Source organism: Porites lutea, chromosome 7 (assembly GCF_958299795.1).
Source record: "Porites lutea chromosome 7, jaPorLute2.1, whole genome shotgun sequence".
Taxonomy (NCBI): Eukaryota; Metazoa; Cnidaria; class Anthozoa; order Scleractinia; family Poritidae; genus Porites; species Porites lutea.
Genome location: NC_133207.1, coordinates 31,224,080 through 31,245,049, shown reverse-complemented (window position 1 = coordinate 31,245,049; position 20,970 = coordinate 31,224,080). Strand labels below are relative to the sequence as shown.

The window sequence follows — 20,970 nt, the reverse complement described above, 5'->3', positions numbered from 1 at the left end:
AACCTTTATGCACCTGTCAATGTAAAGCTGGCGGGCACAGTGAGGCAGGGTATGGGGTAGGGATTTGACATTTTTTCAAAAATTTGCCGTCAAATTCCCCGCCTGCTGGCAAATCATTCCAGTCAAATACCCTAAAATTTCCCCACCCCGGGCTACACATTTAACTGTTGTCAAATATCCTAAGGCTAGAGTGCAACAAAAATATCTCAAAATGTAACTCTACAATCTTTATTTGTTAATGTTGCTGCATCACCAAAGATACATTTTTCTGTTAAAATCTGCTGCAGCTCCAATAATTATTATTAATGCCAAAGCATTTGTTACAGTAAAATTTATTCACCGAATTTTAATAATAGATAAACAAAATTAATTCAGGAAAGTGATGTTGGTTTCACTTTATAGGTTGTCGAATTTTTTCTCCTAAGGGGAGTCCCCACTGTCACGTGCACCACACGCCGTCCACACGCGGTCGAATGAGTGATATGTCCATATTTGGGTGTTGCCGGTTCCACCCCGTTACGAAAAGAAAGCGGTCGTGTGAACGCTTGCTTGAACTTCAATTCAGTCACCTCTTGACTTGTGTTCCCTGTGTTATTTTTGCGTACAAAATGCTCAAAGCTCTGGGAGATCCTTATTTTGTGGCGAAATTCCAGCGCACTTTCGGTCTGAGAGAGGTTCGGAGCGAAGAAAATGGAAACTCATTGCATGACTTCAAAGACCCCTTGTCTGAGCTTCAATATGGACAAGTTGTAGCGAATAACGGATATCAAAGAAATCACGCTCACTCAAGATCTAAACTTAATGGTCACAGCAGCGGCTTTACCAGAGAGGCAGCGCCGGAAAAACTCACAGTTCCTGGAGAGCAAAAAGTGAAGCAAACCTACGAATTCAACAGCTTCTTTCATGTGCTTTTCGCGTTTGGCTCAACTCTGGGCTACGAATCCTTTTACATTACGTTTTTCCCGTTTTTGTTTTGGAACATTGATGAGTATTTAGCGCGACGAATAGTTTTTATGTGGGCGCTCATTATGTACATTGGTCAGGCTGCGAAGGATGTTATCCAATGGCCCCGACCACCCTGTCCTCCTGTTATTTCTGTGGAGAAACGATTTCAAGTTGAGTATGGCATGCCCAGTACTCATGCAATGGTAGGGACCCTAATCCCTGTCTGCATTGTGTACTTCACTTACGATCGTTACCAGGTATGCACGCATTGTTTCATTATTTGTTTGTTCAATTAGTAGTTTTGGACATGTACTCTGTAGTTACTCCTAGTTTTGCAACTTAGCGTTGTAATGAGGGAATTTTGGTGTCATGGTTAAATGTCGTAAATAAATCGATGACCTCATCGGTTAATTTTGCAATACATGAGTCACAATTGATTTTAATTACCCTCTCCAAATTTTTCGTGAATTACAGTGTTCTGTTGTGGAAAGAATTAAGTTCTACATTATCGAGCAAATGTGCACGATTATTTATTTTTTTCTATGAAAGATTCTTGACATTTGAACATTGAATATGTATGATTTAACTTCCTTCCCCAACCTTTTCACCCCTAAGACCTGGCTCAGACGCCTTGCAGCTCACGTGCTGAACCTAACTGATAAATTAGCGAGGACATACAAGCAGTGTTTGAATCAGGTAGTGTGGCTATAGTTTGCAGGGCTGTGCGCTAGCAGTGTACCATAGGACCTGGCACTTTTTGCTTGAGGGCAACTAGAAAGTCTTCATTTTTACACAAAATCATTTTCTGGGCACCCTGGATTTCACAGATTGAGAGCACTGGGCTCACTACAATTTTTCGTGCAGCACAGCTTTGGTTTGGCATGCAAAGTTAAATTAGGAAGGCAGTCTCATCCCACATTTGAGAAGCCATCTGCACTAGTGTTGCTAGTGTTGAAATGTCATTGTTAAATGGAATTACACTAAGACTTAGTGTAGTTCCGTTTAACAATGACATTTAGTGATGTATTAATATTGACCCATGCAGGCAAAAGCTGGCTGAAAGACATATTTCAGGGGAAACCTATATCTACAATAAATAATTATTGTAGATTTTGTTTTTTCTGAATATAAAATTTTGCAAGCAGTTCTGGAGGGATCTTATTAATTGAAAGATCAAACCATGGAATTTTCTTCAAGTACTGCAAACTCAGTGCCACATCAGATTTTTTTAATTGGTTCAGGAAATAAAAAAATTAAACATGCCACCACAACACACAAAAGGTCAATAGGCAATATTATCTCTGAAGATTTTTACTTGGTGATCAATGGATTAGTTTTGTGTGAGTGTCAGAGCATGTACCGCTTGTGTCACTGGATCTTATGACACTAATCTTAAAACCAAACAGAATGATCAGAAATAGCTTTTCTTGCAAAGAAGCGTGAGCAAGAACACGCCATAGTGGAGCTGTACGTGTATCTTGACTATATCCAGATTGTATGTCCTCTTTTGACATTAAGTGTTATATAAAAAGTCAGTCAAGGATTTATTTTGTTGTTTTACTCAGTAATAATACCCTGTACTACCAAGGCCCCCTTTGTAGCCCATCCTAAGCTGAGATGCATGATCTCCATACTTAAAATTAATATTAAGAGATCTTAACTCAAGGTGCCCTTAAAAATGTAGGGCTTTTCTCTCAAAAATATTGGTTAATTATTGTTAATTGTAGGTTGTCTAAGTAGTTTTCCTCCTTTTGTTTTCATATATGTTGTAGTTTAATTTTATTATTGGTTTGGATTTTTTATTTTCCTTTGCTTTTTAATTTTTGGTATGGAAAGTTATGAGTTTTTAACTATGGGAAATTTAATCCCAGGTAAAATTGAACCACAGCATATAATATATCAATATATCCAGTGTTTTTAAATTGTTTCCATTTTTTTACAGTATCCTTTGTACCTGGGAATCTTATTTGCAATATGCTGGTGTGTCCTTGTTTCAAGCAGTCGGCTTTATATGGGAATGCATACACTACAGGTATGAATTATGTGTGAAAGAAATCAGGCTGTATTCACTGTGTATTTAAGAGCTGTATTTAAGTTTTGAAGCACTCCTACCAAAAAAAGACTCTCTGTAAGATCTCACAAAAATTGTAGTGTCATTTGCAGTTTCGACTTTAATAACCTGATTTTCAAGGAAACACTGCCAATAGCATTTGTAGCTGTTTTTCTCCTTCACAAATCTTGTATCCTCACAGAAGGCATTGATGCATGCAACACCATTACAGTGGACATCCTTGGGACTGCAAGTTAGCATTCCTAATAGAAATTCCACAACAGCAGGATGCAAGAATAATATTTCTTCTGAGGTTATTTACATTTACATAAGAGGAGTAGCATGAAATTACATCAAAAAACAATTTTAGTTGATGCATGACAGAGCAGTCATAAATTCAGCCCCCAGAAAACTTAGCAATAATCAACAAAACACAGGTGAAATTATTCTTAGTTGTATCTGAACAAACATAATGTCTGCAGTTGTTTGGTCGGGATTTAGTTGCTGTTTATAATAACAAGTTGTCCAAAGAGGCAAAACTTGATGGTAGGTGGTGGAGGCACCAGTGTAGGTAGTGGGAGCCTGCCCTTGAGCAATTTTTATTGAATTAACTCTTGACTCCATTTGTCCAAAAGTTGGGTAGTACCATTCACTGGATAAATGAATACCCTGTGGATAATGCAATATTGTTTTTTAGTCTTATACTTATCTATGATTTATCCAGTGGATAGTACTGTTCAACTTTTAAAACAACTACATGTAAGGCCAGGTAAACAAGATGAACTACATGTAAGGCCAGGTAAACAAGATGAGCGATCCATAATTATTGTTGACCCTCTCTGCTCTAAACTTGCGAAGACAACCTTGGCCAATATTGAATAATAGTCATTCTCTCTTCTGTCTTATTTTCAAGGATATCCTGGCTGGTATTTTCTGTTCAGTTCTCTTACTGGTCACTGTGTTGCCTCTAATGGACATCTCACTTGATCGATGGGCATTCAGTTCTCCCAACACGCCAATATTTCTAACAACTGTGCCGCTAGCGATGATAATACTTTACCCTTCACCACCAAAACAGACTCGAACAAAAGCTGACACTGCCATGATTATTTTTGGCACATGCGGTGCCCTGCTTGGTAACTGGGCAAGTTGTTACTTCCAGGGGGTCATTCAAGACCCCTATCTTGGCGCTCCATACCCGATCCGTATCCCAGGCCTTAAGAGGATCATCCAGATGCTTTGCAAGTTTGTCGTGGGTGTGACGGTAATGATACCGACACGTGCAGTGGCAAAGTCCACCATTCACACCATAGTGCCGTTGCTTCTTGCAGAAAGGGACCCCCAGAGAAAGAAAGCTGTTTCGGAAATGCCACATAAGTGCTTCACTTACATGATGCTGGGAATTACCGCAGTGGGATTTGTACCACAGTTATTTGCTTATTTTGATGTCTGATTGTGACAGTCATTAGTACAGAGACAGGAAAATGGTGACAATGTTTTACAAAAAACATCTGTTCTTAAAAGAAAATTTGTTCACTTTTGGTGAGTTCTGTGAATTATTAGAGACATTTCACATTATTAAAGTGTGCTTGCCTTTTCTGGCATGTGGAGATACGTCTTGTAGGTACCGATTTAAAATACTTCACTCGAAAATTTATTTAATGTATTTACTAGTTAAGAAGTAAAAAGAAAATACTTTTAATCTAAAATACCTGTAAAGTAATATTCAGGTTTAATCTAGAACTTGGGCACCTAAGAATTTGGCCTCTGCTCAGGAAATTTCAATTACCCAGTTAAGTTGACTGTTGGTTTTTGTCTTTTTTCAAATAACCTGGCATGAGCCAATAATTTATTTAAGCTTTGAATTTTATAGAGGAGTTGTTCCCATCATTCAAAGACAGAGGCTTAAAGTGAACTGTATATATACCGACACCAATTCTTGTTTATTTACAGAACCATATGATGATGGAAGTATAGTTTTTACTTCTTTTGTTGCCATTGTCCATTTTATATCAATTTTGGAAGGTTCTGGAGCCCAGAAAAAAAAACAGCACTAACAAACCCTTTCAGTTTTGAATTTTATGTATTGGGTAACAGAAGTTTTACATTGCATTAATTTTTCACTGTGAGTTTAGTAAGGGGAGCAAGGGTGGCGTAGTGGTGAGAGCACTTGCCTCCCACCAATGTGGCCTGGGTTCAAATCCTGGCGTCGACGCCATATGTGGGTTGAGTTTGTTGTTGGTTCTCTCCCTTGTTCCGAGAGGTTTTTCTCCATGTACTCCGGTTTTCCCTTCTCCTTAAAAACCAACACTTTCAAATTCAAATTCGATCTGGAACGCACAGACACGTTTCAACGAGTTCTTATGAACTCATTAGTGCTCCGTGGGTTTACAATAAATTACAAATTTACAAGGAGATAATCATATCATAAGATGTTAATAAATAATAATACTATTTTTTCCTTTAGAGTGATTTTACTCATCCTCTGAAATAGTTAGTAGACTATTGCACAATCGTAGACGCTAATTCCATTGTCTTCATTTGTTTACTTATACATGTAGCTACATGTGTTTTGTATAAGTTGTTAGTATTAGTTTCATGGGTTAAATAAAGGCTGGACTGCAAAACAGTCGGTCCTTTTGTTTGACTGTTCGTGCTTACTTGAATACGCAAAAATACAGACTGTTTTGCAGTCTAAATAAAGGCACCCTATCGGCTATGCTAAAAAAGTACAGAAATAGAATGTACCAATTCATGTGGGTGACATTTTCATAAACGGTAGCCTGGTAAAAGCATTTTTCGTACCATGATATAATATATTGTGAAGTTACATTATTATAGAGAGGAGAAGTCGTTACGTCACGTTGCAGTGGCAGCAAAATTTCTGGATGATATCAAATCGAGAATGTCACTTAAAAAGTGAATTCGCACTGTTGCGAACTTCATCGATCTTACTCAATTTCATTTAATTTGTAAAATCTTGGCGAAATTGTCTGAGGTTGAATCCGAAAGCATTTATGGCAGATTATTGTTATTGTTTTTGTAATATAATGTTCAAAAGTCAAGGCCCATTAAATGATAATGTTGAAAAGATTATAATCCATTTAATTTATGTTCTTGTTGGACCATTTTGGTCTTTGTAGGAGGAGTACCATTTCAGCTGGCTGAACCTTTGAATCTTAAAAATTGTTTAGTTTGTTCCAAACTAACCCTAACCCAAACAGTAATTTCAGGGTGCAGAAAAAGTCAGGTTTACAGCTTGTCTGATGTAGCTAGCATTTACTAGGTTTTTCAGGATTCAGGATTTTGCTTATTTGAAGTTCGGGATTCAAGATTTTAAAACAAAATCGGGGCCATATTCGGGATTGAAAGGATGCGTGGGAGGTGGATAGTAGGTGTTCCTAGTTGCAAAAGCTTTCATTGGCTGGGTATTTTGTTGTGGTGTGAGTATTATTCGATTTTTTTATTTATTGAAGTACATCATTTGGTGATCGCACCCATCTGTAACACGAAGAAACTACCCAACAGACAAATTAAACTTTTTTTCATAAATGAAAAAAGATGAATTTTGTTGAGTATTAATTGGTAAAGAAAGGCCTTAAAATAGTACCACACGAAGGTACCAGCCAGAGCTCAAAAGCAGTAGGGTAAGTTATTGTACTGCATGGTCAGAAACTTTGCAAAAAGGCCGAAAGGGTTTTTTTCCTGAGAGTGTGTTATCCCCATCCACTGGTAAGCAATTTGGGCGTGGCCAAAAAAACACGGTTTTGCCAGTTTAGTATATCGGTAGTTTAACAAAAGCTGGTTGTTTGAAGGGCAATGTTAAAACTGTCTCGTTGTTTTTCCTGCACTTATTTTGTTATCATATGGGGGCAATTCCATTCGGTTGTTAGACAATACCCCTGGCAAGAAAATTTCCTCCCTGTATTGACACTGGATTGCCAATGACTGGCCAATTTGCAAAACTGCTACAAAAAAACTGGAGGAACTCTTGTGGCCTGCAAGAGCGAAGACCTCTCCAGCTCTTGCTGGAAGATAAACAAGCAGTTCTGCACTTAGTTTTGATAGCCATCATTTGTCTCGGGACCTGGCCGTCTGACGCGAAGGTAGCAGCTAGACAATCTTAGGGCGCTTATAAATACCAGAAGTCGAAACTGGCCGGACGGACCGTAGACTGCGAGCAGTCTCTCCTTTTCTTCAGATTTAGTGAGGGTAGTTCACGCGCACGCGAGCGTCGAGCGGCGAAGACGCGAGAAACGAGGGCGGCAACCCGAGAACGTGTCATGCGCGTTTTCAACGCTCGACGGAAGACGGACCGTACTCTGCGTTGCAGCCGGTCCACGCATCGTCTAAACGGAGGTTTAGTGTCTGCGACGCAGGCTAGACGGACCGGTCATTATAAAAGGAAAGGATTAGTCTTTTTTCGAAATTTTCCCTAAAGCTCACAACTGCCAAACATACCGGTCTATTTAAGTACAGACAGATCTGGTTCGTCAGTCGTGATTAGTATGCGAACTGGAATTCTCTTTAGATCTAGCCGGTAAGTTCTTTCTAGTTCCCCTTGATTAACAAAGAAAGCAACACAATGCCGACTCGAGACGTAACAAATATTTTTAATAACAATAGGGGCCTGCTGCATTCTTACAAATGTCTTCAAATGTCTTGTTTAACTTCATTGCCTCAGGCCTGTATTGGCAGAACTCAACTAACGTGTCTTAAACCCCATTTACACGCGCTAAAAAAAATCGGCACGGCACGCCAAATTTTTGGCACCGTGCTGACGATTTCAAGGCACGGCACTCCCAATTTTCGACGTGTAAACGTATCGGTCCCAAATGTAATGTAGCACCAGTGTCCAAAATTTGGCGTGCCGTGCCGATTTTTTCAGCGCGTGTAAATGGGGTTTTAAGAGTTCTGTACCAAATTTGATGTTGTTGAAAATGATTTGCAGACAGTGGGCGGATTCGAAATGAAAAACGCATAATTGTTCTAATTCATTGCATCTTTTTTATGCAGTTAGACTGCAACACAGTCGTTTTTTGTACCGTTCTTGCTGTTCCCCCTCTCGTAGTAGCCCAAATTTTGTTGAGTCAATGCTGACTGCAAAATTTCTATAGTGTAGCAAGAAAGTGTAAAGATGGAATCGTAATCGTCCAGTCCTTTATCATCTCGTGGCGAACCTAATGATCTCCTCCTAGGAAAAAAATAAGACGTAAAGATTAACGCAATGGCCGGGCTATAATTGCCAGTCTCCAAGGGTCTGGGAGGTTTATCGCTATTATCGCCAGCCCTCTGGCAATTTTTGCCAAAATCGCCAATTTCGCCAAAATCGCCAGCCTGCAATAGGCCACTTTTGGCATCCAATTCAAATCGCCAGAGGCTGGCGATTTTTTGCCAGTTTCGCCATTTTCGCCATTGCATGCATTTCTGGACATAAGTGGCTCAAACTGGGGTTAACACTTGTTAGCAAACAGAACCTTGTTAGCTAAAGGCACACGCATACAAAGCCACCTCCCTCCCCTACCTGGTCCAAAGGCGATCCCGGGGGGATCACCACCTACCCCTCCCCTAAGCCAACATTAATACACTTTCTCCTCAGTTAGGGCAGAAAACTTTTAAAAATTCGTCCCGTCTCAACCTTGTTCTAAGGGTTGGGTCTCTGCCAACATGAGCTTACGAGCGCGTAAAGAGACATTGATCTGCCTGAACATAAATAATCAGTGACGTTTCTGTGTTCAGTCTTCTGTGTGTTTTCACACTCGTTATACATTTCCCGCGATCGGAGTAGAGTCCGCCTTTTCTCTTGTTAGATCTGTCGAGTTCTTGGACAGTGAGCGCGCAGGGACAAAGGTGAGAATATTTTATAAGGCAAAAATAACCTACTTACTGCACACATAGGATGCCTTTCGTAAACGACTTGCGGACAACTTTCTACGCCACAAAAAAACTGCGGTTGTCTTTCGGCAAGGTATTTGTCATATAAAATTCGGGCGAATTTTCTCATTTACACGATCAAATATAGTAAATTTTAAAAAAAGACCCAGGCTTGACTCTTTTTCCATCCACCTGATGCACATTACGTCTCGTCGCGTGTCCTATGCGACAGGCTTACAGCGCCCTTGAGCTAACAAGTCCTTTTTAAAGTTCACTAAAGAAGGTGTTACCTTAAGCGGAGCAAGAGCATTCGTCGCTACGAGGCCCATTGATCGAGCAAGAACTGGCAGAGGGCTTGAGGTGGAGTACAGTCTCTTGAGAAAATCTATAGCAGTAATCATGGGAACAACACTCTGCTGTCGCCTGGTTTCATAGGTTAATAGATGTTCCAAACACCCTGAAAAAACATTTAAGATGAAAGAGTTATAAGAAGCCCTCAGTGGCTATTAGTAGGCAGCTTTAGCAACGACGACGGAGACGGCAGCAAGAACTTCAAAAAAGCAATAGGTTTGATAAGCAAAACAGCAACTTTGCACATGCAGCACACTTTTTTGTACATTTCTTTGGCGTCACTGAACGACTACGGCGTGAAAATCCCTATGGAGGACGTAAACAAGCGACAACGAATTTTTCTCTCTCTTTTAAAACTTGAGTGTGGTCCCCAAGAAATCAACTCCAGGGAAATTCGCCTACATTAATTTGACATTTCCAGCAATTTGGAATAAGCGCGACAAAGTTTGAAAAAACGCGAAGTCATTTTAAAAGTGACGTTTTCGCTGCTGTCGCCGTCGTCGATGCTAAAACTCCGTAATTATGAATAAGATATCACGGTAGACCGAGCAGAGACTTTGTGACACGCTCCTGAGTCTGACCCCCCTCCCCCTCCCCCCGGGCATATCCGTGTTTCACTTGCAAGAAGTCCCAGGGAGAATTGCTATCCTATTGATACCCCTAGCAGAAAGACACTGTAGAGCAAAGTTTCCTGCGAAGAAAACGATGAGATCCATATCTACCGATCTAAAGAGTAAATTTCTTACTACTAGACCACTACGCCTCAGCTAGAGTCAAATTTAAAGTCCTTTTAACTGTAATGTTACTATGACAGATGTGGCGGTTTCTTTCTGAAGTAACACTCTGATGGCATGGGCTAGTTGCTCTTAGGGGCTCCTCTCCTAAACCACAGTAGAACCCCCGTGGAATCTGGATATTACGAAGGATTTTCTTTACCCCGGTAATGGTAAAGTAATAGGCTTATTTAGCAAAAGAACGGGAACGTCAGTTGACGACGGCGCGCGCAAATTAAACAACTGGCCTGGCCAAGGGCAGAGAGGCAAATTGGGCACCGGAAGTCGTGTTTAGTCCTTTCTGTGCGCTTTTGCGTCGTCACCTGACGTTCCCGTCCTGTTGCTAAATCAGCCTAATATATGAAAAAGACCTTCTATATAACGAATCCTCTTTATACGGAAAAAATTTTGACAGTCCCTTGGCAGTTCGTTATATTGAGGTTCCACTGTAGTCATTGCAGAATGTTCTAGCGCGTTTACATCTCCACTTACGAGTAAGTACAATGCCTTATAATAGTCGCAAACTAACACTGAAACAACGACAAATATTTCTAAAAAAGTTACCAATGTCTTTTCCTTCTTCAGCAGCTTCACATAAAACATCTCTCAAGCAAGCAACATCGCCAAACCCGAGATTAACACCCTGTCCTGCTAAAGGGTGCACTCTGTGGGCTGCGTCACTTTTAACAAAAGTAACAAAATTTTACTCAATATACTCAATATGTGCGAACATAATATTTTTAAAGCTTTAGTTTCAGCAAAACAAATCATTTTCAGGGGTCAATCCTTCCCTTAATTCTTAAGGACAGAATTTACCGTGCGCAAAGTGCAAGGAGATCATTGTCCTTATACTCCAGCAAACAGTGTGCTTATAAGTATCACCCCTCTCTACAATTCTCTGGGATATTTTTTAGTAGTCTCAAAACGTTTTGTTGGGATATATCAATCTCCCCCTTTTCTGCATTTCCCTGGGATTTTTTTGCAAAACGTTGGGTCTGCTTAAACTGCGAGTATTTTTTCTCTTTCCGCACCAATCTATCCTCCTTTTTCATAATTCTAAATTTTCACACGCCGCAACTGGCTCTGAAAAAAGAAGGACGACCACTCACAGTCTATCACTCCCTTAGAGTACTCCAACCTGCACATGTGTTCATCACTGGATACTCTAGGTAGTCTCTTATTTTTCTTGAAAGTGGGTGGGATGGTAGGTGCGCAGGCATGGTGGCACTCATGAGATGCAAGACGTGGCAACCCAAGAAGAAAAATAACAGATTACTCCCAAAGGCAGTGGAAATGAATTCTGTGCTACATTTGTAGCATACCAATGTGATTTGCTATGCTTGAAGAGTTAAGAGACAACTGTCAACAACCTCCCGTCTATCGCCTCCGGTTGCTCGTGTGGCTATTTTCTACTCTCACTGAAGGTAGAAAATGGCCACTCGCCTGACTGGAGGCACGGTGCATCTTTTGCTCAACGGGCTAAGAAAACAGAGACCGCCTGTGGTGTAGTACCACTGTGACAGCTTTGCTTTGAGGAAGTACAATAGTTTGCGACAGAGTAAACAAAGGTATTTGAGCATGTTGGGGTTTATAAACCTGAGATTAATCAGTGGCAAGGAGTGATACTTGAAAAGTAAGAAATTAACTTCAAGGAAGTCCCTGCCTAGCTTGGAAATTGTCCACTTTTAAAAAGTAAACCAAACCAGAGTTTATAGATCTTGCAACAAACTGATGACTTCTTTTCGATATTCTTTAAACGCAGTTGATGACAATTGTTGAGACACAAGTCGGTACCACAGTGAATGGTTTTAGCCCTGGAGTTGTGTAAACAACAGTCCTATTCAGGACTTCACTAACCCGACGATCGTATTACTCCATTAGCCTATGACAAAAGTCAGTGTCGCGCTTTTGTAGATTAGCTCAGCATGACATTGCGCACTGAAAGTGACGGATTACAAGTACGGTGCTGTCTTACCCAATCAAAGCCAGCCTTGGCCTGACATATTCTGTTGCATGACCAAAGCCGTACGGAAACATAGCACGACTTCTTTCTTCCACTCCACTAACGCTCGGTGGAGACTGGGTGACAGATGCTGCGTGAAGGAAAAATGAATTAATAAGAATAAACCCTTCATTACTAATATGTTACAAGTGGTATGATGTATCAAAATTTCTTTTTGTAAAATCTTAAGAAAAAAAAATAGCACTGTACCAAAGAGGTTTCATTTGAATTGTAACACACTTTTACCCAAAGATTTAAAAGCTACTAATACAGAAACAAATAATGTCGCCATAGATTAGTCCAGGATTATGATACTACAACGGTAGCAGACAGTGGTATAAAGTCATGGCGAATCACTCATAAAGAGGATTGAAGCGTTAAATGCCAATTTCTACTTCAGGTAAAAAATGCTAGCTTTTTGCACAACTTGCTTCAGTATTCAATCCAAAAATATTATCACTCAAAGAGCTTTTTTCTTGGGTTTGAAAAAAACCTGGCCAAAAAATCATTTTGGAATAAATCTGCAAAACAGGGAAACCTTTTTTAAAACAATTTTTTGAAAGACAGAAAAATTTGTCATAATAATAGTGACCTTAAGGGGGCACTGTTTACAGGTACGGGTAAGCGAACATGTTTACCTCGTAGTTTTATAAAAGGCAAACATGATTAACCAGACATGATAATGGCTTCACCATTCTGCAGGGTAGCCTACCCGTTTCTTCCGGGTAAGAGGGCATCTAACCATATTTACGGCTAAGTGTATGGCTAATTTACCCGTACCCGTACACGGAATACCTTAAGGTCTCTATTCTTGCCTGCATGAGTATTGGCTCAATTGCCTTAGTTCAGTAAACTCTTGCTTTGTGACGTCCTTTGGGACGATTAACTGAAACATATTTCCGTTGTTAAGGACTCCAACTCTAAAAGGCCTGTGGACACTTTTTGAGTTTCTAAGCGGCTAGGTGGGAAAAGAAAGGAGAGCTTGCAACTACGTCTCTGTTCCCCTGTGGCTCCCCATTGACTGAGCTGTCAGATTTCTGCCAATCAGTGCAAAGCGGAAATGAACACAAATGTAAAAAAACATTGGAAAACAAGTGAAAGCACATGCCATGGGTAATGGCGTCATTACTTTTGTCATCTCTGCCAATCAGCATTTAGCATTGACATTTTTGACGCTGATATTCCAATTCCAGAGACAAGGTTGCAAGCTCTCCTTCCTTTCCTACCCTGCCGCCAGAGCGCCCCAGAGAGCTCGCTTGCAGGCTACCTCCTACAGACTCTACTCACGATACCTATCGTGTCTGGCTAAAATAACGGCAGTTGACTATGAAGTGGAGCAAAATTAAGATAGCACTATAGAAAAACATACTGTTGGGGCACTTACTTGTCCATGGCTGAACAACAGAAGCTAACAGATGTGAAAGTCTTGTTGCTTGGTCCACAAGAGGATGACGCTCAAAATCTTCCCACTTTTCAATATAAAATAATGATAATAACGTTTTATTAGGAAACTTTCATTCACATACGTGTAAGTGGTTTTCAGGAACCAAGAAATTAAGAGTCTCCCACAAAATGCCCCAGCTTGTAAACCAAAAACTTAAAAGTACAAACTTACAAATGCATTGTTGACAGCATCAACAAATCTATCTTCCTCCATAGAAACAAGCTGTTTAGCATGTTCAGCACTTGTTGACCACACTAAAGAACTCAGATTTTCTGTTAACTAAGTCAGAGAAAAAGCAAAAATGAGTATTCATTTAGAATTTCACTAAATAAAGGACAACCGCCAAAATATGCAACATTTTTTTAAGGGGTGGTGATTTTTTAAGTTAATTAAATTTAAAGCTTAACACAATATTCAGTTCTGTCTACTCTCAGGAAAAAACAACAACAACAACAACAAAAACTTCAACAGCAAACACATAAGTAACTAATCACTGTACTTAACAACTGGCAAGGACATTCAAATTTATTAAATACAAGTTCACTTTCTCCCTACAACGGCCAGCATTGAAAACATGGCCGTAAGCAATGTATACCGAGCTTAAAACAACCACGCTTAATAACTTTATCACATGGTCAATACTGTGAGCTGATTCTCGTGAATAATCAGCTCTAGTTACATCCACTTAAATGGATTCCAGAAGTGGTCACTTAATTATGAGAACATCAACAGTATTGTTGTTCTTAGGGAAAGTTCATTTAATATGACAAGGGGGGAGGATGAAGATATTGAAACTCGAAGCTTGAAATTTTAGCAGCCCCCCTCGCTAGCGGTTCAATTTTTTAGGAGCCCCCTCCTTGGTAGTCGAAAAAATTTCAGAGCCCCCCCTCCCCCCTCCTCCTTCAATTCCTTTGCTCCCCTGAAAAAAGATCGCTAGACTGTATTAAATATATTTACCGTTATTGTCTTCAATGGTTTATACTATGACAAACTTGAGATACAGTTGTGATACAATTTTCTAAAGCATTTTTGGGATGAACAAGAGTGTAATAATTACTGAGACTACATTTGTTATATCTGTAAGCCACGTGATATAGCTGAGTTGCACAGGTCATTAAATTGTTGAGTTGAAAACCATCCGATCTGTATGATGATGTCATGTGTTGGTTTTGAAGTATACAAATTTTCGGAGCCCCCCCTCCTAGCGCAACAATTTTTTTCAGAGCCCCCCCTTCGGGTGTCTAAAAATTTTCGGAGCCCCCCCTCAATATCTTCATCCCCCCCCCTTGTCATATTAAATGAACTTTCCCTTACTGGTAAGAGTGCTATGGGTCCTGTGGGTAAAAACTTCTGCCATGCGACCACATTCTCTGTTATCTGAAAATTAATGAGTTATAATAATGAGAATGGGAATGAGAATGGGACCTGGACAAAACCTCTGGAGACTTCAGTGGTGGATTCAAACCTTTAGGTAAGGGGGTAGGGGAGGGAGGTAGTCATCCTGACCCTGAGATAAGGGGGGGTCCCAAAAATAATTTTGTTTCAGCTCAAAGGGCCTCAGTTTGGTCTAAAAATAAGGGGGGGGGGGGGGGGGCAGGCCCTCCCCTAGATCTGCCACTGGACTTCCCATGAACTGCTAGAATCCAAATTGCATTGCACGTGGAAGGGAGAATTGCTTATAAAATCAGAGGAGTCAATAATGGAAAACATCTATGGCGTGGATAATGTAGTTGGTTATCCTAAAACACAATTTTAGCCACTGAATAGTGGTGATTCATCTGGTATAGAGCCATCTGCCTTTTGAACAACTTGCCTGGTGTACAGGAAAAAATACTACTCACTACTCCTGGTGCAAGTGATATGGAAACAAGAATCCGGAGATGGAATAATTGCCCTTAATTTTCCCTTTCCTCTCCTTTTGTCCCCATCCAAGGGGAGTACTCTGGATTTCATGTGATGGTGATGATCAAATGGAGGCAAATATCAAAACCCAAAATATGTGGTCTAGGTCTTTCAGCAAAACCCAAAAAAATCCCTTGACCAAAAATTAACCCCGAAAAATCCCATGCTGAATTTCCAAGCCTTATCAAGTTTGGTGGTACTTAATTCGCAGAACTACATGGCTGAGGCATGCCCTACTGAAATCGACCCACACAAAAAAGTACTTGCCAAATTTTCCTACCCCCAAAAATCCTGGAATTGAAAATTTTAAACCCAAAAAATCCTTCGATCACCCCCGTTACTTGAAATCTGGAGTACCTCCCTGGGATCCCAATACATCTGCCTGGCTGAATTTTCTGGCTATTTGCTATGGCTTCTACTACAGATCCTTTTAAATAACAGGCTAGAGTGAAAGCATTTTTTTTTTAAGTTACCTCTCCAAGATGAAGAGTTGCCACTACTCCAGACTGATCATACCTCCAAGAAAGACACTCCATATTGGTTTGCTTTCGCACTGAAGACTGTGGTCCATCAGCTCCTATCTTTCCAATAAAAAATTATTGCAGTCATTTTTACCGAGCACATTAAGAGATATAAAATTTGGTTTTACTTCCTGAATTGACTACGAAAATTATGTTAGACACACACAAAAAAAGAATCTTGAAAAAACTAATTCCTTCAAACACTATCCCCCCATACAGTTATTAATAGATTATATCTTTTTTTCATTAGCTTTGATCCAGTTGTGACAAAGGCTTTAAATTAAAATAGTTTTATTCAATCATTCAAAAATAATGTACCACTAATCTTGAATGCACTGTTTTCCCATCTTCCAACTCTAATTTTGCCCAAGAATGACCAACATCTTCAGAATCCTTTAAATAATAATAAAAATCATTATTACTTCATCTGACTTTTATATCAAGAAACATAACCCTCATTCACTTGTACAAGCCCAGGATTGAAAGCAAAGTTTAAGCCATTAATAAACACTAGTACATTCGCTCAAACTGGTTACCGTAACTTAATTATATATATATATTTTTTCTTTAAGGAGATTTATAAATGATTTGATCAAAAAGTTAAACACTAAAAGATTTTTTTTTTTTTAGCGTTTAACTTTTTGATCAAATCATTTTCGAAATCTCTCCTCTTATGAGATTTATAAAACCGGTGTAAATTAATATAGGATTTTAGCAGAGGAATCTATCTCCAGTCAGATATAAAGTTCATATTACAATAATCTGGCATACGAAAGGTAGAAAGAGTACAACAGGTCCTCAAGGAGTCTCTCCAGCCTCTGCCCCCCAAGGTCTGTGGTGGGAAAAATGTACTATATTTGAGTGTATTTAGCACACAGGTAGGTACTATTGTGGACACTATTTTAATGTCTCCTTCTGGAGAGAAGACTGCAATCTTACGTAGTCATGGCAGCCATGTGAAGGTCTAGCCATCTGCAGGGCAAAGGAACTACCTTCATTTCTCAGTTTTTTCAATACGCTGAGTATTAATTGGTCGGCCCTAGGTATCGAACCCATGACCTCCTGGCTGCTCTGCAGTCAAGCATTCCACCAAGTGAGCTAATCCCACAGTACAGCCCTGTATTCAAGATTGAAGAGGTTACTTAGAGAACGCAGGATATGTTTAAATTCCAATATGCTCAGTTTTTGTAGCAGCCCATTTGCATTCTTGCTCGAATAAGTTACTTCAAGTCCTGAGATCTAAGCTGAAGTCTTATGGTGATTGAAAATTTTCTATTGCAGGACCTAAATTATTATGGAACAGCATACTTGCATCTTTAAGAAATGCAGATTCCTTGAATTCTTTCAAAAAACACTTGAAGACATATTTATTTCACCAAGCTTTTTCTTAATTTATAAATAGATTTTTATTTAATTTTCGTACTTATATCTATGTAGTTGTTAGTTTTTTTAGAGTTTTAATACTTTGTAAAGTGCCTAGAACAGTTAATGATATAGATGCTATATAAATAAAATTTATTATTATTATTATTATTATTATTATTATTATTATTATTATTATTATTATTATTATTATTATTATTATTATTATTATTATTATTATTATTAAATTCAAAACTGCAGGTACAGTTGTACCTGCAGTTGTACCTGCAGTTGTACCTTGGTAAAACTTGACTATAAAGATTTGGGTTATAGCTATATAGACTATCCCTTGCATTCAAAAGATTTCTCCTGCTAAGGCACAATTATGTCAAGTGGATATACAAGACAATTAAGGTAAGAAGCTACAAAAAAAGATAGCAAGTGTAAATTTATACCATATCTATTGTGAAATCTGGAAGAGTCAGCCTTGAAAGCTTTGTTCCATAAAGAACTTTTACTCTTGAATCAAGAACTTTCAGTTGCTTTTTAAGAGCTGCAATGGTTACTGGATTTTCTACAATAAATCCCATATCTGTTGAGTCATCATCAATGGTACTTGAGTAATCAAATGAAATGTGTGCATCACTACATGCATCCCAGACCTAATGACAACACAAAATTAAACAATATCAGGGTCAAGAATTTTTTGTTACTGTGAAGATTTGCTAAAAGCCTTGGATCTCCAGCACGTATACTGTTGTGGTGTTACCATTTTAACAAATCATCTTTGGTAGAACTTCTGAAGATACTATCTATACATCATGTATTGTATTTCAAGGGATATTACAAAGAGAACTCTAAATTGTTTTGTGAAGTTTTTCTTTAGCTATTATAAAAAGTGAAGTAATAAAATTTTATTGTAAAAATCCAAAATGAGATATGTTCTAGATTGCCATAATAGAGATAATTAAGAATCCAATGTTTCACCTAAATGTGTAAGAGCTTTTTCTAGCTAGTTATCAGAATTAAAAAGGAATATTCCAACAAATTAAACCTACAGTATGATCTACTGAGTACAAATTTAGATGGAGAGGTACACTTTTAAAATGGTAAACTGTTTCTAATAATCATCAGATACCTACTTGCATTCTGCGAAATGGCTTGTGTCTTATGTTACAAATGTGATCCCAGGCACCAATACCTTTCAAAGCAAAAAGACTGTTAATAACAGAGTCACTAGCTGAACAGATCAGAGGTTGGCTTAGATGCACAGGCATACTACGTATACTAGCTAAAAGGGAACAATAATAATTATTAGGCTCCTTCCACTTTCAGCACTATACTCATTTGTATTTTAGTTCTGGGCATGGGAGTTTATAAAAATAATGTACCCATCTAAATAATTTGACCAATGGAAAATTCTGCATACCAGTATTTGACTTAATTTGTTTGTTTTTTTTGCATTTTATCAGAAGGTTCCAGGCTACACAGATATTTACAAAATGTTAATGACTAGCACCTCACTTTATTAATATTAGAAAATACAAATGATTGTAATAGTGACTTCAACTTACTTTTCAGAAGTTTTTTAGATCCTGGTGTAATGCTGCTAACACGGTTACTGTAAATGGAAGTTATGTTTTCTGCTTTGTCTGGAGCAGCATCAAGTAGCAAAATCTTATGGTCATCTAATGTTCTTTCAAGACCTTGTGGAAAAGATGCAAAAGCAGATGATGAAATAACTTAATAAATAAACTACATGGATAAAACCAGACCAAGGATTGATAGCCATTAAAGTTTTAAAGGCAGTAGCACAAGAGAAGGAGGATCATGAGGTTATCCCTACGTCAAAAACTCTCCTCCAGCCCAGGAAAGGTTGACCACACCACTGGGGTCTATGTCCCCTACTCTTTTCGAACGATGGTGTGAGTTCTTTTGCATCCCATAAGAACTAGATAAGTGACAGTCCTGTGAGACAGGACCTAAGGTTTTCGATCGTTATCCAAGAAGACTAGAAAGTCTGACCGTTTGCAGATGCCATTACAAAGGCAGCACTTTCTTCTCAGTTATTTAAAGACCCCGAGTGTTGGTCCAGCAGGGATTTGAACCCGCGACCTCCCGCTCACCAGTCTGACAGTCTCCTAACTGAGCTAACCAGGTGGTGGTCTGGTCTGGCAGTTTATTGTGAGTTCCAGAAAACATCCATACCACCAAGAGACAGAGAAGTTTATCTGCAAGATTCATCTGGCATGAAATCAAAGTTATCGATCTACAGGAACAAGACCCGTACTTGAAAAGCAATAGTTAGCAGACCTGTATAATACTGTATAATACTAAGGTTTCTAACACTTTCTCATATATTTTCCCATTACATAACCTGATAAGAAACACCTGACGGCATTTCCACATGAAATCTTGTCTAACTGAAGGAAACATTTAATTTTAAGGAACAAAATTACCCAGCATGGCTCACCAGAAGAGGTACCCTCATTCCCTGGAAAATGAGTTGGGTAATCAAGCATCAAGCATCTAATAAGAGTATCCATGCTAATAGTTATGTAGTCTGGCTATTAAAGCTTAAAGGAAAAATGGACATCCCGGGCACCCACCTCCACTAACTGACACAGTTGTTAACTTTTACTAATCCTTACTATCTGAGAGCCTAGGCCTGAAACAGGCTATTTTCATGGGTAAGAAGCTTGGTTTGTCCAAAAGAGAGTATCTGGAAGAGGGGGGGGGGGGGGGGGGGGATCCAGATGCACATCTCTGCTCTTTCAACAATATCCTGCATCCCACTATTTTTTTTTATGGTTTTTCTGAATTCCTTTTGGGGTTTCCAAAAACAATACTATAAAACGAAACTAAGTAACAAGGCACACTCTATAGTTTGGTTTGAAAGGAGACACCGCTTGATGTGCACCTGGTTGATTAGTATTTGCTGCTCAAATGTATGATTTGCTGAATTCCCAATATACAGGAAAAAAAATCCTGCACCCTGTGCCCAAACTTTGGCGAATCCTGCTGCCTTGGTTAAGCAGTAAAATCCCCTTTCTTGTAAAGATATCTTGCATTTTTCCAAATCCAACACTGTATTTTGGTCAAATCCCGGATCCCGAAAATACTGCTTTCGGACTCTGCAGTGGGAGACAATTAAGACGCACCTGAAAAACTACAGATTTCCAAGGTGTATGCAGAAGATTATATTTTTCAAGATATTTCTGATATTCTGGACTGGAGAAGAACAATAATTCAATAAGAGATTCAAGGCACTGGTTTGGATGAGTCAGTTAAAAAGTCAGTTAACATGTACCACGTACCAGGCCAAAACATGGGTTAATTGCCCTGGTTAAGCCCAGAAGATAAGTCGAAAATAATATTATTTGGCCAAGGAATGTCGGGCAAACATGTGTAGTGGTCTCGCAGCAAACTCACTCACCTAAGGCACAGGCCAGACTTGCACCAACCATTCCACCACCAACGATTGTAATATCGTAGAAATCTGCTACATCCTTGCCAGCAGTGGAGCATATAGAACAGATCCTAAGCTTCAGAAAGTGAGTGCAAGAAAGAAAAGATTTGCTCACAGCTGATCTTAACATGTTGCAGCTGATTTTCTCAACACTTCGACATCGATTATCTAACACTGCCAGTGTTCTGACATGAAGTACTTCACCGGCATTCACACAGCCGCTGACTAACAACTGCGATCCTAATTTGTCACGTCATGTATCTGACACGAAACATCC

The 20,970-nt window shown here is 39.1% G+C and overlaps 2 protein-coding genes across 4 annotated transcripts; one reads left to right on the top strand and one right to left on the bottom strand.

Moving 5' to 3' along the window:
• The first annotated feature begins 526 nt into the window (after positions 1-526).
• On the top strand, positions 527-6,088 carry LOC140943175 (sphingosine-1-phosphate phosphatase 2-like). 2 transcript variants are annotated; one of them, XM_073392240.1, is made up of 3 exons: positions 528-1,202; positions 2,888-2,977; positions 3,909-6,088. In XM_073392240.1, exons 1-3 carry the CDS (start codon positions 609-611, stop codon positions 4,446-4,448), a joined length of 1,224 nt encoding a protein of 407 aa, XP_073248341.1. In that variant the 5' UTR covers positions 528-608; the 3' UTR covers positions 4,449-6,088. The 2 variants fall into 2 exon arrangements, with proteins under 2 accessions (XP_073248342.1, XP_073248341.1); XM_073392241.1 differs by lacking the exon at positions 2,888-2,977 and having other exon boundaries at positions 527-1,202.
• A 1,796-nt stretch (positions 6,089-7,884) lies between these two features.
• On the bottom strand, positions 7,885-20,872 carry LOC140942862 (ubiquinone biosynthesis monooxygenase COQ6, mitochondrial-like). Of its 2 annotated transcripts, XM_073391874.1 has the most exons (13): positions 20,661-20,872; positions 18,799-18,930; positions 18,367-18,425; positions 17,680-17,886; positions 16,181-16,255; positions 15,815-15,922; positions 14,754-14,816; positions 13,611-13,718; positions 13,380-13,464; positions 11,969-12,086; positions 10,558-10,673; positions 9,160-9,326; positions 7,885-8,189 (listed from the first exon to the last, which is right to left on the bottom strand). In XM_073391874.1, the coding sequence occupies exons 1-13, from the start codon at positions 20,821-20,823 to the stop codon at positions 8,160-8,162; spliced, it is 1,431 nt and encodes a 476-aa protein (XP_073247975.1). In that variant the 5' UTR covers positions 20,824-20,872; the 3' UTR covers positions 7,885-8,159. The 2 variants fall into 2 exon arrangements, with proteins under 2 accessions (XP_073247975.1, XP_073247976.1); XM_073391875.1 differs by lacking the exons at positions 7,885-8,189; positions 10,558-10,673 and having other exon boundaries at positions 9,166-9,326.
• Between the last annotated feature and the right edge of the window lie 98 nt (positions 20,873-20,970).

Excerpts from the sequence above, each read along its gene's own strand:
- LOC140942862 (XM_073391874.1), bottom strand. The coding sequence starts at position 20,823 with ATGTTAAGATCAGCTGTGAGCAAATCTTTTCTTTCTTGCACTCACTTT. Across the intron at positions 17,887-18,366 it reads AGCCATTTCGCAGAATGCAA|GTCTGGGATGCATGTAGTGA; the intron begins GTAGGTATCTGA and ends TGTTGTCATTAG. Across the intron at positions 13,719-14,753 it reads GACCCATAGCACTCTTACCA|TTAACAGAAAATCTGAGTTC; the intron begins GTAAGGGAAAGT and ends TCTCTGACTTAG.
- LOC140943175 (XM_073392240.1), top strand. The coding sequence starts at position 609 with ATGCTCAAAGCTCTGGGAGATCCTTATTTTGTGGCGAAATTCCAGCGC. Across the intron at positions 1,203-2,887 it reads TCACTTACGATCGTTACCAG|TATCCTTTGTACCTGGGAAT; the intron begins GTATGCACGCAT and ends ATTTTTTTACAG. Across the intron at positions 2,978-3,908 it reads TGGGAATGCATACACTACAG|GATATCCTGGCTGGTATTTT; the intron begins GTATGAATTATG and ends CTTATTTTCAAG.